The 16,784-nt window shown below is 44.2% G+C and overlaps 1 protein-coding gene across 1 annotated transcript in view; it reads right to left on the reverse strand.

Annotated features, from left to right (window-relative positions):
• Positions 1 to 2,945: 2,945 nt before the first annotated feature.
• Positions 2,946 to 16,784, reverse strand: part of hps3 (HPS3 biogenesis of lysosomal organelles complex 2 subunit 1) — a 74,760-nt gene continuing 60,921 nt past the window's right edge. Inside the window, 2 exon segments of the mRNA XM_072254992.1 lie at positions 2,946 to 9,269; positions 12,199 to 12,289. Coding sequence (XP_072111093.1) covers positions 9,142 to 9,269; positions 12,199 to 12,289 — 219 coding nt within the window. The 3' untranslated portion in view covers positions 2,946 to 9,141.

The raw sequence follows: 16,784 nt of genomic DNA on the forward strand, positions 1-16,784 counted from the left end.
GCAGAGGTTAATACTGGCTGGTTCACTGGAGCTGTGGGCAGCAGCTTACTTCCACTCAATTCAAGTTTAATTGTCATTCAACCATATATGAATACTCATGAATACAGCCAGACGAGACACCATTCCTCTGGGGCCAAAGTGCAAAACACAACACCAAAGTCACCCACAGCACAAAGCACACACGAGATAGCAAGCACAAATTGTATCACAATCATGCGATAAAAGGGTCCGAATCGCGTGCCCTCGAACACTGTGGGGGCAGCACTGACTCTAGTCTGGACACGGTGCCACACCAGCCCCGACGTCCCCCACCCCAGGAAACACTGGCTTGTGGCCCTGTTCTCACACATGCAAGACGACAAGCACATATAGAATATCATCAGTAAAATACAACGCAGAATATACCTGTATATGGCCCAGACAACCCCAGCCTATCAAAATCTTCTGTCGACCACAATAGAGACCATTTCCTGCCCAGTGGATTCTGGGGGGGGGGGGGGGGGCACCAACTCCAGCCTGGACACAGCATCACACTGCCCCTGATGGAGCACACTGGCCACAGCCCTGCTCCCCCCCCCCACCCCCGGTGACACCATGGCTTGAGGCCCAGTCTTCACATATACAAGGTTACAAGCATATATAGAATAGCAAAAAAATACAACCTCTCAAGATATATATGTAATATGTATATAGTGCTTGGAGCGTAGAAGAATGAGGGGAGATTTGGTAGAGGTTTACAAAATTATGAGGGGTATAGACAGAGTAACTGTGAGTGGGCTCTTTCCACTTAGATTAGGAGAGATAAATACAAGAGGACATGGCTTTAGGGTCAAAGGGGAAAGGCTTAGGGGGAACATTAGGGGGAACTTCTTCACCCAGAGAGTGGTGGGAGTGTGGAACAAGCTGCCATCTGACGTGGTAAATGTGGGCTCACTCTTAATTTTTAAGAACAAATTGGATAGATACATGGGTGGGAGAGGTCTAGAGGGTTATGGACTGGGTGCAGGTCAATGGGACTAGCGGAATAAAGTTTCATCACAGACTAGAAGGGCCGAATGGCCTGTTTTTCTGTGCTGTAGTGTTCTATGGTTCTATAATCCAGACCCTTCAGTCCATTAAAATTGCCAGTCAACCACAGTAGAGCTTGTCTTCTGCTGAGTGAACACTCGGGGGCATCAGAGGCAGCACTGACTCCTGGCCGGATGCTGCACCACGCTGCCCCCTGCTGGAGCACACTGGTTTAGACAGCTCTCTCCTGGCAACTGGAAAACAGGCAACCCTGTGGCTTGAGGCCCTGAGTCTATAAAGTGCCACCAAAATCTGCAGTCGACCACAACCGAACTTGTCTACTGCTGAGTGAAGGAGCACTGGGAGGACAGCACTGACTCCGTCCTAGATGCTGTACCACACTGCCATTGGTGGAGCGCACTGACTCCGATGCCTCCCTCCTGGCGGCTGCAAAAAGGCGACACCGTGGCTTGAGGTCTAGTTTTTGCTACAGCCGAGACTGCTCAGGTGCCCCACCATCCACCCCTGCTCTCAGCCAGTAAGCCAGCAAATCGAACATGCTGCATACCAGATTAACAACGTCCAAAAGAGTCTTGCGATCACAAAAAAGTGATCATGACGGCCACTCGCTATTTGACTGTAAGCCACCATCGACTCGGACACAATGCACTTTTTCCACCAGTAAGCAACTCGCTGATAGCATTGACCTGCAGCACTCTAAGTATTTAACGTATAACAGGATCTTGTGACCATTAGAAATGTGATCTTGCTGTACTACCATGCCACCCTCTCCCTGGAGTGTGAAAACAGAGCTGTGGGTTTTAATACATAGTTTGGTGTGTCTGGCAGGACTGTTTGAGGAAGTGGTGAAAATAGAACCCTACCGCACAGGAATAGGCCCTTTGGCCTATGATGTTTGTACCGAGCACGGTGCCTCAAAAATTTGGCATTGATCATTAAGGACTCCAACCTCCCAGGACATGCTCTCTTCTCATTGCTGCCATCAGAGAGGAGGATGAGGAGCCCGAAGACACACACTCAACATTTAGGAACAGCTTCTTCTCCTCTGCCAATAGTCATAGTCATACTTTATTGATCCCAATGGAAATTGGTTTTTGTTACAGTTGCACCATAAATAATTAAATAGCAATAAAACCATAAATAATTAAATAGTAATATGTAAATTATGCCAGGAAATAAGTCCAGGACCAGCCTATTGGCTCAGGGTGTCTGACCCTCCAAGGGAGGAGTTGTAAAGTTTGATGGCCACAGGCAGGAATGACTTCCTATGACGCTCTGTGTTGCATCTCGGTGGAATGAGTCTCTGGCTGAATGTACTCCTGTGCCCACCCAGTACATTATGTAGTGGATGGGAGACATTGTCCAAGATGGCATGCAACTTGGACAGCACCCTCTTTTCAGACACCACCGTCAGAGAGTCCAGTTCCATCCCCACAACATCACTGGCCTTACAAATGAGTTTGTTGATTCTGTTGGTGTCTGCTACCCTCAGCCTGCTGCCCCAGCACACAACAGCAAACATGATCGCACTGGCCACCACAGACTCGTAGAACATCCTCAGCATCGTCCGGCAGATGTTAAAGGACCTCAGTCTCCTCAGGAAACAGAGACGGCTCTGACCCTTCTTGTAGACAGCCTCAGTGTTCTTTGACCAGTCCAGTTTATTGTCAATTCGTATCCCCAGGTATCCACCATGTCCATACTGACCCCCTGGATGGAAACAGGGGTCACCAGTACCTTAGCTCTCCTCAGGTCTACCACCAGGTCCGATTGGTTTCCTATTAGGTTTCTGAATGGACAATGAACCCATGAACACCATTTCTTTATGCACTACTTAGTTAATTGGATGTTTAATTTGATATATATATTTATAGTATATTTTTATGTATTGCACAGTACTGCTGCCATGAAACAACAATTGAACTGAATTGACTTTATTTCTTACATCCTTCACATACACCAGTAAAAATCTTTATGTTATGTCTCTGTCTGAATGTGCAATGTGCAAATTATAGTAATTTGTAATAAATAGTATGTACAGTAAGACATACAACAGAATGGTCAGTATAGCTTAGAAATACAATTGTGCCAGCGTGAAGTCGGTCTGATGGCCTGGTGGAAGAAGCTGTCCCGGAGATTGTTGGTCCTGGGTCCCCAATGATCCTTCGGGCCCTTTTTACACACCAGTCTTTGTAAATGTCCTGAATAGTGGGAAGTTCACATCTACAGATGTGCTGGGCTGTCCGCACCACTCTCTGCAGAGTCCTACGATTGAGGGAGGTACAGTTCCCATTCCAGGTAGTGATGCAGCCAGTCAGAATGCTCTCAATTGGGCCCCTATAGAAAGTCTTTGGGATTTGGGGACTTATGCTGAATTTCTCCAACTGTCTGAGATGAAAGAGGCGCTGTGATAGTACACTTGATTCTGACATTGGGCTAAACCTATTTGGCTGCACATGATCCACATCCCTCCATTTTCTGCATGTCCATGTGCCTGTGTCAATGGTTTTTATGCACCGATACCGTGTATACTTCCGCCACTCACCCCTGGAATCACAAGGATCATGTTACTGCGATTAAAGGCTATACTCCCAGGGCAAACCCGAGGCCACGGCTGACTGTGCCCAGTTTCGTGCACTGCTCAGTGATCTAGATGCTGCTTCAGATAGGTGGATTAGCCAGAGTAGATGTGGTAAGGATGTTTCCCATGGTGGGAGAGCTCAGGATAGAAGGGTTCCCTTTCAAAACAGAGATGCGGAGAAATTTCTTTAGCCAAAGTGTGCTGAGTTTGTGGAATTTGTTGCCACGTGCAGCTGTGGAGGCCAGGTCATTGGATGTATTTAAGGCAGAGATTGATAGGTTCTTGATTGGACATGGCATCAAAGGTCATGGGGAGAAGACCAGAAACTAGGGTTGAGGAGGAGATAGTAAAAAGGATCAGTCATGATTGAATAGTGGAGCAGACTCAATGGGCCAGAAGGCCTAATTCTGCTCCGATGTCTTATGGTCTTATGGATTGGACGACTCCAAGGTCAACAAGAGCCGCATTCTCACATATCATAAGGAAAAGTGAGAGTACTCACGGAAAATTCACGGGCATTTTCGTGACACCAAGGACACAGGGCACACGAGGCAAGGTATACAAACAATTGCCAAGTAGAAGTCCACCCCTTTCTGATAAACTGAACGCCTTCTATGCACGATTTGATGCATTGAACGATGTGATATCGAGAAAAGCCCCCTGCACCCCTGGGGAACAGGCACCCTGTCTGACTGCAGCTAAGGTGAGGAGGACCCTAGCCAGGGTAAACCCATGTGGGGAGTACAACAACAGGTACCTGGTTAGATGCTGAGGGACTGTGTGACCCAGCTAATAGAGGGCTTAATGGATATCTTTTGTATCTCTTTAAAACAGTCCACTGTCCCTGCAGGCTTCAAGGCAGCCACTATTATTCCAGTGCCCAAGACAGCGACAATAACTGGCCTGAACAATTACCACCCCCGGCAGCACTGACTTCCAACAATCATGAAGTCATAGTCATAGTCATACTTTATTGATCCTGGGATGAAGTGCTTTGAGCAGATAATAATGGGTGGTATAAGTTCCCACGTTCCTGTGACATAGGACCCTTTCCAGTTCGTCTACCATTCAAACCAGTCCGATGATGATGCCTTAGCCTCAGCCCTCCGCTCCGCTCTGTCTGATCTCGAAGATGATACCTCATACATCAGGAAGTTCATCAACTTCGGTTCGGCATTTGACATGGTCATTTCCTCAGGGACCTCTGAGGGGTGACTCAGCACCCTTATCTCTAACTGGATCTTGGATTTCTTGATGGAAAGACCCTAATCAGTCTGAGTTGGCAGCAACATCTTAACTGCTTCATGTTGAGCACTGGTGCCTCCCAGGGCCGTGTGCTCAGCTCCCCGATCTTCACACTGCTGACTGATGAGTGCACTGCCAGTCCCAGCTCAAACTGCACCAAGTTCACTGATGGCATTGGGGAAGGAAGGACAGCATAAGATTTTAGGATCTTTGGTCTCTCTTCCAGGGAAGGAGGGGCCTGTACAGAAGAGATGGTTTGCACCTGAGCTGGAAGGGGACTAATAGCCTAGCAGGAAGGTTTGCTAGTGCTGCACGGTGGGGTTTAATCTAGAGTTGCAGGGGGATGGGAACCAGAGTGCCAGGTTGTGGAGACAGATGTTTTTAAGTCCTCACACAAAGTCAGGAATTAAAAGGTTTTGCATGGTGTGACTAATGTGCCCAGCTACGCATATTTCAATGCGAGAAGTATCATAGGAAAGGCAGATGAGATCAGGGTATGGATCAAGTCCTGGAATTATGATATTATAGCCATTATGGTTGCAGGAGGGACAGCTCAATGTTCCAGGGTCCCATTGTTGTAGAATTGACAAAGCAGAAGGGATTAAAGGAGGACGGGTGGCATTACCAGTCAAGAAAAACATCATAGCAGTACTCAATCAGAACAGACTGGAGAACTAATCTAGTGAGGTGCTATGGATGGAACTGAAGAATAAGAAAGGTATGATCACAATGCCATTTGTTTCAAAGTAAATATGCAAGAAGATAGGTCTGGCCTGAAACGTCGACTGTACCTCTTCCTAGAGATGCTGCCTGGCCTGCTACGTTCACCAGCAACTTTGATGTGTGTTGCTTGATTTTTTTGCATCTCTATTTACTCAGGAGATGGACACTGAGTCTATAGTAGTAAGGCAAAATGGCATCAACTTCATGACTCTAGACAGACCTTACACAGGAGGTGGTGTTCACTGTCGTGAGGCAAATTAGGGTGGATATATCCTCAGGGCCAGACAAGGTGTTCCTTCGAATGTTGCGGGAGACAAGTGCAGAAATTGCTGGGGCCCTAGCAGAGATATTTAAATCATCCTTAGCGACAGGTAGTATGCCAGCGGGTTGGAGGGTAGCCAATGTTGTTCTGCTGTTAAGAAAGGCTCTGAAAATAAACCAGGAAATTGTAGACCAGTGAGCCTGACATCTGTAGTGGGAAAGTTATTGGAAGGTATTCTAAGGGATTGAATATATGAGTATTTGGATAGAACATGGACTGATTAAGGATAGACAGGCAAGGCCTTGTATGTGGTAGGCCGACAGGCCCTGTCTAACCAATCAGGAAAGTTGATGAAGGCAAGTTAGTGGATGGTATCTGCATGACATTTGCCAAGATCCTGCATGGGAGGTTAGTTAAGAAGGTTCAGTCATACGACATTCAAAATGAGGTAGTAAATTGGATTAAACATTCGCCTTGTGGGAGAAGCCAAGGAGTGGTAGTAGATGGTTTCCCCTCTGACTGGAGGCCTGTGACTAGAGGTGTGCCACAGGGATCGGTGCTCGGTCTGTTGTTATTTGACAACCATATCAACAATCTTGATGTTAATGTGGTAAACTGGATCAGCAAATTGGCAGATGACACCAAGATTGGGGGTGTGGTGGACATTGAGGTAGACTACCATGACTTGCAGTGGGATTTGGAACACCCCGAAAAACAGGCTGAAAGATGACAGATGGAATTCAACACAGACAAGTGCTAGGCATATAGGTAGGACCAACCAGGGTAGGTTTTACACAGAGAATGATAGGGTACTGAGGAGTGTGGTAGAACAAAGGGATCTGGAAATGCAGGAACATAATTCTCTGAAAGTACTGTCACAGGTTGATAGGGTGGTAAAGAAAGCTTTTGGCATTTTGGCCTTCATAAATCAAAATATTGAGTACAGGAGGTTAGATGTTATGTTTAAGTTCTATAAGACATTGGTGAGGTCTAATTTGGAATATTCTATGCAGTGTTAATCACCTACCTACAGGAAAGATGCAAATGAGGTTGAAAGAATATGGAGAAAATTTACAATGATGTCACCAGGTCTGGAGGACCTGAGTTATAAGGGAAGATTGAATAGGTTTGGACTTTATTTCTTAGAACATAGAAGATAGAGAGGACATTTAATAGAGGTATACAAAATTATGAGGGGCATAGATAGGATAAATTCAAGCAGGCTTTTTCCACTGAGATTGGGTGGGACTGAAACTAGAGGTCATGGGTTAAGTGTGATAGACGAAAAGTTTAAGGGGAACATGAGGTGAAACTTCTTCACTCAGAGGGTCATCAGTGTGGAACGAGCTGCCAGCACAAGTAGCACATGCAATCTCGATTTCAACATTTAAGAGAAGTGTTGATGAGAACATTGATGGTAGGGGTATGGAGGGCTATGGTCCCAGTGTGGGCCGATGGGAGTAGGCAGCTTAAATGGCTTGGCATGCACTAGATGGGCTGATGGGCCTGTTTCTGTGCTGGACTTTTCTATGACTGTAGTTGGCCTCATCAGCAACAATTACGAGTCAGCACAAGGAGGTAAAGTGGCTTGTCAAACCCGAGTCTCAATATGGACAAGACAAAAGAGATGATCGGGGTCTTCAGGAAGGCATGGGTTGACTACTCTCACTACACATCACTACGCTGTTTACTCTTTCCACAACAGAGCCAAAGTCCCGTGACATGCACATAACGGACAACCTGACCTGAACCCACAACACCTCCTCAAGAAGGTACAGCAGCATCCACGCTTTGAAGAGATTGAGGTGGGTAAAGCTCCACACCCCCAAATTCTAATAACTTTCTACAGCAGCATTATCAAGAGTGCCCTGTCAGTCTGCGTCATTGTGTGGTACAGAAACTGCAAGGATCGGACTGCAAGACCCTATAGAGGATAGTAAAAACTGCTGAGAGAATCATTGGGGCCTTCTTCCCCCCATTTTTGATATTTACTTTGAAGGCTGCGGACAAAGGATCCAAAGCATTGTTGAGGATCCCTACAATCCATCCCACAATCTCTTCGACCAACTACCGTCAGGAAGGGGGCACAGAAGCATCTGGATTAGGACTGCTAGACTGGGTAACAGCTTCTTCCCTCAGGTTGAGAGACTAATGAAAACCCTGTCACCAGCAAGGTCTCATCACCAGGACAGCGAGCTCTTTACCGCACTGCACACTACGTGCATTTTGGATTATATTTCATTAATTTTTTTATGGTAATATTTTGGTTAATGCACTGTGTGTGATGTATGTTTTGCAGGTGCACCACTTTCTGGAGGAAAGTTGTTCCATTTGGTTGTATTTATATACAGTCAGGTGATAATAAACTTGAACTTGGAAAGCATTCAGCTTGAAAAGTTTCATTATTGAATTTTATTGCACTCTCTTCTCAACATTCATCTGGGAAACAAGTTTGTGAACTAATTAGTCCATCATGATTAGATGAGTGCAAAACCAGTAAAGTAAAATTTAATAGTATTACCATTGTCCTAACCTAAAAAAAAATATTTGTGGCTCTTTGGCTAAAAGGGTAATGGTTCAAAACAGATTCAATCTCTGACACCCCTGTCAACATGATGTGAAATATCAACAGCATAAATAAATAATTGGTTAAATATACAGAAGGTGAAGAGAGTCTCAGAGGTTCAATTATTCTACAGGTCAGTGGAATGTAAATAACCCTCTCAGACAGGGACATAGGTCTGTAGTTAGACAAGCAGGAATAGGGAAGTAACCTTATGAAGCAAAGTAGTAATAGATTTGTTATTCCAGCTTTTCAGAACCAGGTGGTCTGACATCTAGCAACCGAGTTTCAGCATTGTGGATAATATTAGGGCAAGTTCAAGGAAAGTTTCTGAAAACTCAAAGAAAGCCTACTTCAGATAAATGACTGAGTAGACACGCTAATCAGTCAGGAGAAATCCCAGAAAAGCTCACACATGAACCCTTACACTCAAGTGCTCAGTAATACTGCTGTAGGAATGGTGGCAATTGTCACAAGAGTGTGTTAGCTACAGTCAGCCGCGTTGGTGTGAGTTTCTGCTCCCAGGCGTGTGGTGTCTAAACGTGCACTGCAGTGACTCCATGGGGCCAAGTTTCCTGCCAGGTTTTCCTACGATAGTGTTTTGTTGACCTTCGCAATTCCGGTCCATACTTGCATCGGGCTGCAGTTGCATGCTGCGCAGGAATCAAGGCACAATAATGCCGCTCCCTCCCGAGCTCCCAAGAACACACAGCACAGCCGCCCGCTGCCCACTGCCAGTCACGTGATCGAGTTCTTCCTGCTGCATTCCAGAAGGTAAGGTAGGAAAAATGAAGCAACACCATCGTCTGGCAGCACTCTCAGAAAATCCAGGGGTGGGAGAATGGCAGCTACCACCATCAGGGTCTCTGGTGGGGGAGACACAAACGTATCAGAAAAAAAGCAAAACAGCCAAGTTTATCTGGTAAACGCACACAAAATGCAGGAGGAACTCAGCAGGCCAGGCAGCATCCATGGAATAAAGTACAGTCGATGTTTTGTGTGGTATTGTCGCAGGTTGGAAGATACGTTGCTGAGTTCCTCTGGCATTTTGTGTGTGTTCCTTAAATGTCCAGCATCTGCAGATTTTCTTGTTTGTGATTGGGTAGCCTCCAACCTGATGGCATGAACACCGATTTCTCGAACTTTCGGTAATTCTCCCCCACCCCCGTCACCATTCCCCATCCCCTTTTCCCTCTCTCACCTTATCTCCTTGCCTCCCCATCAGCTCCCTCTGGTGCTCCTCCCCCCCCTTCTTTCTTCCAGTGACCTTCTGTCCTCTCCTGTCAGACTCACCCTTCTCTACTCTGTATCTCTTTCACCAATCAGCTTCCCAGCTCTTTACTTCATTCTCCCGCTCCCCCTTCTGGTTTCACCTATCACCTTGTGTTTCTCTCTCCCCTCTCCCCATCTTTTAAATCTACTCCTCAGCGTTTTTTCTACAGTCCTGCAGAAGGGTCTTGGCCCAAAATGTCGACTGTACCCTTTTCCATAGATACTGCCTGGCCTGCTGAGTTCCTCCAGCATTTTGTACGTGTTGTTTGGATTTCAAACAACTGCAGATCTTCTCTTGTTTGAAAGTAATCTGATATGAAGCCAGCACAAGTCTCATGTTAGGGATATAGTTATCACCAGCAGCAATACAGGTCTACAGCACAAACACTGAACCAAAATCAGGTTTATTGTCACTGACATGTTGTGAAATTTGTTGTATTGTGGCAACAATAGAGTGCAATACATAAAATTTAAAATTTTAGTAATATGTAGATTATTGTAATATTACTTCAAGCCACGTCACTGCCCAGCAATGCCCCAATTTAATCCTAGCCTAATCACAGGCCAGTTTATAATAACCAATTAACCTTCCAATTGGTACGTTTTTGGACTCTGGAAGGAAACCAGAGCACCGGGAGGAAAACCACGTGGGCACGGGGAAAACACACAAACTACTTGCAGCTAGTGGCAGAAATTGAAGCCAGGTCACCTGCACTGAGAGAAGGCAAGGGCAGGACACTGAACTGGATGATCAGTGGTGTTGAATTGAGAGGCAGGTCCAAAGGGCTGCTGAATAGCCTATGCTTCCATAAAAATAGCTACTTCCAAACCCTGCAACCATTTCCAAGCACAGAGGGATAATTAACCAAGGGAGATGTGGGCAAAATGGAAAACTGTCGGGGTACTTAGGAAGGTAAAACAAATAAGCTACCCTTCAGAAACGGGTTTGTGCGACAAAAGGTTTTAGCCTTTAAGAGGTCCTTTTACAATAACAGGACAAACCGGAACACCATTTGCCAAAAAGCACTTCTGAAACGTAGTCGCGTACAAATACGTGGCTACTCTGCAGGGAGGGTTAAATGCACCAAGTACCTGTGAACTCACATCACGGATGACCTCACCTGGGCCCTTAATATCACCTCCCTGAACAAGAAGGCACAGCAGCAGGCGTTGTCTCCACTTCCTAAGAAGATTGAGGCGAGCGAGGCTCCCTGCCCCCACCCCCACCTTAACTGCATTTTACAGGAGCACCATTGAGAACATCCTGACAAGTTGCAAGCTCATCTGGTACAGGAGCAGCTGAGCATTGGACTGGAAGTCCCTACAAAGGGATGGCAGAACAGCTGAGAGCCTCATAGGGTCTCCCTACCATCCATCGGGGACCGAAAGAAGCTGCAGAGGGTTGTAAATTTAGTCAGCTCCATCTGGGGGACTAGCCTACAAAGTACCCAAGACATCCTTAGGGAGCGGCGTCTCAGAAAGGCAGCGTCCATTATTAAGGACCTCCAGCACCCAGGGCATGCCCTTTTCTCACTGGTACCATCAGGTAGGAGGTACAGAAGCCTGAAGGCACACGCTCAGCGATTCAGGAACAGCTTCTTCCCCTCTGCCATGCAATTCCTAAATGGGCATTGAACCTGTGAACACTACCTTACTTTTTTAATATATATTACTTCTGTTTTTTGCACGATTTTTAATCTATTCAATATACGTATACTATCATTTATTTATTTATTATTATTTTTCTTCATCTATATTATGTATTGCATTGAACTACTGCTGCTAAGTTAACAAATTTCATGACACATGTTGGTGATAATAAACCTGATTCTGATTTATCAGGAGCACTGCATATGCAGGGGCCTTTATATTATTAAGGATCCCACCCCTCCATCCAGCATCCTCTTTGACTTTCTGCCATCAGGCAGGAGACTCCGATGCATAAAAACAAGAATGGTCAGGATGGGAAACAGTTTCTTCCTGCAGGACATTAGCCTTCTGAACTCCCTGCCACATCGTATTCAACATGTCACTGGTTAATCTGTTCCGTACCTTACAATATTTAATTTATGCACTTTAGTTTGTTATTTTTGCGTAATTCATCTGTTTATCTTTACCTTCATAAGTTATCATGTGTTACATGTGCTAAGTGTGCTTTACACACTGGTTCGGACAAACATCTCATTTCTATACATATTATATGGTTATATACGTTATATACAATAAACTTGACTTGACAAGGAACAGTGAAAATACTTTATTTTGCATTCCACCATCCAATCATTTAATCGCATCAGAACAATGGGGAGTACAAAGGAATATATTGTTACAGTTATAGAGAAAGTGCAGGTGGACGATAAGGTGGAAGGCCAAAATGAAGTAGATTGAGTGGTTAAGAGTCCATCTTATCATACTAAAACAGTGACGTAAAAGCTGTACTTGAGCCTGGTTATCCATGCTTTCAGGCTTGTGTACATTCAAACTAAATCTGTTACTAGAAAGATGAAAGATACAAGTACATACCCTGCAGTGAAGACACCAGGATTTTATTTTCTCTTCCAGTTCCTCTTATTCGCCTGCAAAGTTCAGGCAGCAGCTTCTTCCACCACAGAGGCTGAAAGCAGAAAAGCTGGGTGTTATGTCATTGGAGGGAATTTCCATTGAGTTGGTGGAATATTTATTTTAATCAAGTTGAAAAACAGAAGGATATGGACAATTCTGTTCCATAAGAATCCCCCCCACCCCCCCCGGTCGACCTCCAAGGGTGTGTGTAATACTTTGTTCAGTGATTTTGTCTAATCTGTAAACCAAGTTGAGTATATGCAGAAAATGTGACATTAAAATATGTACTTATATTATATCATCATGTTTATTCTATTACAACTTTAAGCAAGTCTACAGGGAGTTTGGCCTCATCACGTAGGACATCAATAGAGTAGCTCCTTAGCAGCCAGCCAGCTAGTTTAAATAACGTTAGCTACGCTTATGAACGAATGACACCTGTTAAACTCACCTTTTACGTTTTAACCCACCATGGGCAATAGAAAAGTCACTGTTGCAAACAGTGCAGCGAGCAACACTGTCATTATTTTTGAGGTCGACTGTAAAGCCCGCCCACAGAGAAAACTGACAGGTTTACTTAGCACGAAGAGAGACCAGTCAGGATGCTCGCTCTTGTGCTCCCTCTCCCTCTCAAAAAAATCGATTTCTGGGATATTGTATATAATTTCCGGGCATCAGGGAGCTGCTATCAATTTGTGGGAGACTCCCAGAACTTCCGGGAGAGGTGGGATGTCTGCTTGAGAGATGATTTTTTAGGGCAGATTGTAGTTGAGCCCACTACAAAGAAAGCAATTCTGGATTGGGTGTTGTGTAATCAACTGGACTGGATTAGGGAGCTTAAGGCACGAACCCTTAAGAAGCAATGGTCATAATATGATCAAATTCACCCTGCAGTTTGAGAGGGAAAAGATAAAGTCAAATGTATCAGTATTAAAGGAAACTACAGAGGCATGAGAGAGGAACTGGCCGAGGTTGATGAGAAAAGGATATTAGTAGGAATGACGACAGAACATGGATGGCTAGAGTTTCTGGGGGCAATTCCGAAAATACAGGATGAATAAATCCCAAGGATGAAATAGTATTCTAAAAAGAGGATGAGGTAACAATAGCTGACAAGAGAACTCAAAGACAGCATAAAAGCAAAAGTGAGGGCATATAATATAGCAAATGTTTGTGGGAAGTTAGGGGATTGGGTAGCTTTTAAAAAGCAACAGATGGCAACTAAAAATGCCATAAAGAGAGAAAAGATGAAAAATGAAGGTAACCCAGCCAATAATATAAAACAGGATCCTAAAAGTTGTTTTTTTCAGATATATAGAGAGTTTTAGAGAGATGAGAGTGGATTATTGGACAGCTGGAAAATGATGCTGGAGAGGTAGTAATGGGGAGGGGGTAAAGAACTGGCAGGCTAACTCAGTAAGTATTTTGCGTCAGTCTTCACTGTGGAAGATGCCAGCAAAATGCCAAAAATTCAAGAGTGTAAGGGGCAGAAGTAAGTGCAGTTACTATTACTAAGGAAAAGGTGTTTGAGAAATTGAAAGGTTAGAAGATAACTAAGCCATCTGGAACAGATGGACTACACCCCAGATTTCTAAAAGTGGTGGCTGAAGAGATTGTGGAGGCATTAGCCGGGATCTTTCTGGAATGGTTCCAGAGCACTGGGAAATTGCAAAAGTCACACCACTTTTTAAGAAGGGAGGCAGGGAAAAGAAAGGAAACTACAGGCCAGTTAGCTAGACCTCAATGGTTAGGAAGATGTTAGAGTCCATTTTTAAGGATGAAGTTTTTTTCAGACATTGCTAAGGCCTAATTTGAAGCAGTGTGTACAGTTTTGATCACCTACGTACAGGAAGGATGTCAATAAGATTGAGAGAGTGCAGAGAAAATTTACAACGATGTTGCCAGGAGATGAGGTTGAGTTATATGGAAATGTTGAATAGGTTAGGACTTTATTTCCTAGAGTGCAGGAGAATGAGGGGAGATTTGATAGAGGTATACAAAATTATGAGGGTATAGATTGGGTAAAAGCAAGCAGGGTTTCCCCACTGGGGTTGGATAGAACTAGAACTAGATGTCATAGGTTCAAAGGTGAAATATTTAAGCGGAACATCAAGGGGGAACTTCTTCACTCAGAGGGTGGTAAGAGTGTGGAACGAGCTGCCAGCAGAAGTAGTAGATGCAGGTTTCATTTCAACATTTAAGAGAAATTTGGACAGGTACATAGATGGGAGGGGTATGGAGGTCTATGGTCCATATGCTGGTTGATGGGACTAGACAGATTAATAGTTTGGGATATACTAAATGGGCTAAAGCACTTATTTCTGTGCTATGGTGTTCTATGAGGTGTATTCAGAGGCATATGATAAAATAGGCCAAAGTCAGCATAGTTTACTTAAGGGGAAATCTTGCCTGACAAATCTGTTGGAATTCTTTAAGGAAATAACAGGTGGAATAAGAGACAAAGGAGAGTCAATGGGCGCTGTTTGATTTGGATTTTCATTAGGCCTTTGACAAGGTGCCACACATGAGGCTGCCAAACAAGATAAGAGCCCATGGAATTACAAGAAAAATACTAGTATTGCTAGAAGATTGGCTGACTGGCAGGAGGCAAAGAGTTGGAATAAAGGGGGCCTTTTCTGGTTGGCTGCAGGTGACTAGTAGTGTTCCACATGAGTTGGTGTTGGGACAACTTAATTTCATGTTATGTCAATGATATGGATAACACAATTAATGGCTTTGTGGCCAAGTTTGCAGATAATACAAAGATGGGTGGAGAGGCAGGGAGACTGCAGAAAGACTTAAAACAGATTAGGAGACTGGGCAAAGAAGTGGCCGATGGAAGATAGTGTTGGGAAGTGTGTGGTCATGAACTTTGGTAGAAGGAATAGTGGCATGGACAAAGCAGGGAGAAAATTCAGAAATCAGAGATGCAAAGGGACATGGAGTTCCTCATGTAGGATTTCCTAAAGGTTAACTTGCAAGTTGAGTTGGTGGTCATCATCATCATCATCGTCAGGTGCCATGCCCAGTTTGAGCTTTCACTGCCATGGACCACACACTCCTGTTTTGGGTCAAGTGGATCAATTCATTGGTATTCATTTCATTGGTATCCATCATTATTTGTCTTTGCTTTCCTCTTGATTTCTTCCCTTCAATCTTTCCCATAATTACCGTGCATTCTAACTCCTCTTTCCTAATCACATGTCCAATGAAGCTATGTTGCCTTTTCATTATCTCATACATTATTTCTCTTTTTGAGTTGGTGGTAAGGAAGGCAAATACAATGTTAGCATTCATTTTGAGAGGACTAGAATATAAAAGCAAGGATATAATGCTAAGGCTTTATACAGAACTGGTCAAATTACACTTGGAATGTTGCGCCCAGTTTTGGGCCCCTTATCTAAGTAAAGATATGATGGCATTGGAGAGGGTTCAGAGGAAGTTCATGAAAATAAACATATGAAAACTGTTTGATGGCTCTGGGTCTGTACTCACTGGGGTTCAGCAAAATGAGTGGGCATCTCATTGACGCCTATCAAATATTGAAAGACCTAGATGGAGCGAAGTGGAGAGAATGTTCCCTCTAGTGGGAGGAGGGTGGTGGTCTAGGACTAGAGGGCACAGACTTAAAATAGAGGGATGTTCTTTTAGAACAGAGACTAGGAGGAATTTATTAGCCAGATGATGATTAATCTGTGGAATTTATTGCCGCAAATGGCTGGAGAACCAAGCCATTGGGTATATTTAAAGGGTAGGTTGATAGGTTCTCAATTAGTAAGGGTTTCAAAGTTATGGGAAGGAGGTAGGAGAATGAGATTGATGGAATGGTGGAGCAGATTCAATGGGCCTGTAGGGTAATGTAAAGAGTGACAGATGACACAATTGTTCATGATGGAAATGTAATTCAGAAACACTGGCATTGAGTTGTGTTCACTTTAAGAGACAGTATCTGATGTAATGACAGATAAAAGAAGAAATTTCTTTGCCCAGAGGGTTGTAAATATTAGGAATTCTATCCAAGACAATTGTGCAGGCTCAGCAACTGACAGAGTTTGATAGGTTCTTGGATATCAAGAGACAAAACAGGAAAATGGCACTGGGAGAAAGAGCAGCCATGATCATATTGAGGAATGGAGGAAGCACAGGACAAATGGCTCACCACCTTTACCATTTCTTCTGCTTCCATTCCACAGACAGCAGGAAGAAGATAATATGGAGAGCACTCTCCCTTCCTCTATTTACTGTCATGGGATTTTTAGTTCTTTGCTCCACGGGAAGGTGAGACTTGCATTGACTATGACTACTTGGAGGAGGGTTCAGTAGAGTTTGTGAGTTACCTTTGCTAAAATTGGAGAAATTAATAAACATCTGGAGATATCTGCCAACTGAACTCGAGTAGTTGCATTGCATGAGTAGCAGAGCCAAATGATCACGTTTAATTACTGCTCCCATGTTTATTGGAAGAGGCTTGGCTCAGTGATTGGAAGTAAGATTTGGACCTTCTAGACTGAGTGGTCTCCCGAATCCTATGCTTTCGACGAATTCAC

The sequence above is a fragment of the Mobula birostris genome, chromosome 4 (assembly GCF_030028105.1).
Source record: "Mobula birostris isolate sMobBir1 chromosome 4, sMobBir1.hap1, whole genome shotgun sequence".
Taxonomy (NCBI): domain Eukaryota; kingdom Metazoa; phylum Chordata; class Chondrichthyes; order Myliobatiformes; family Myliobatidae; genus Mobula; species Mobula birostris.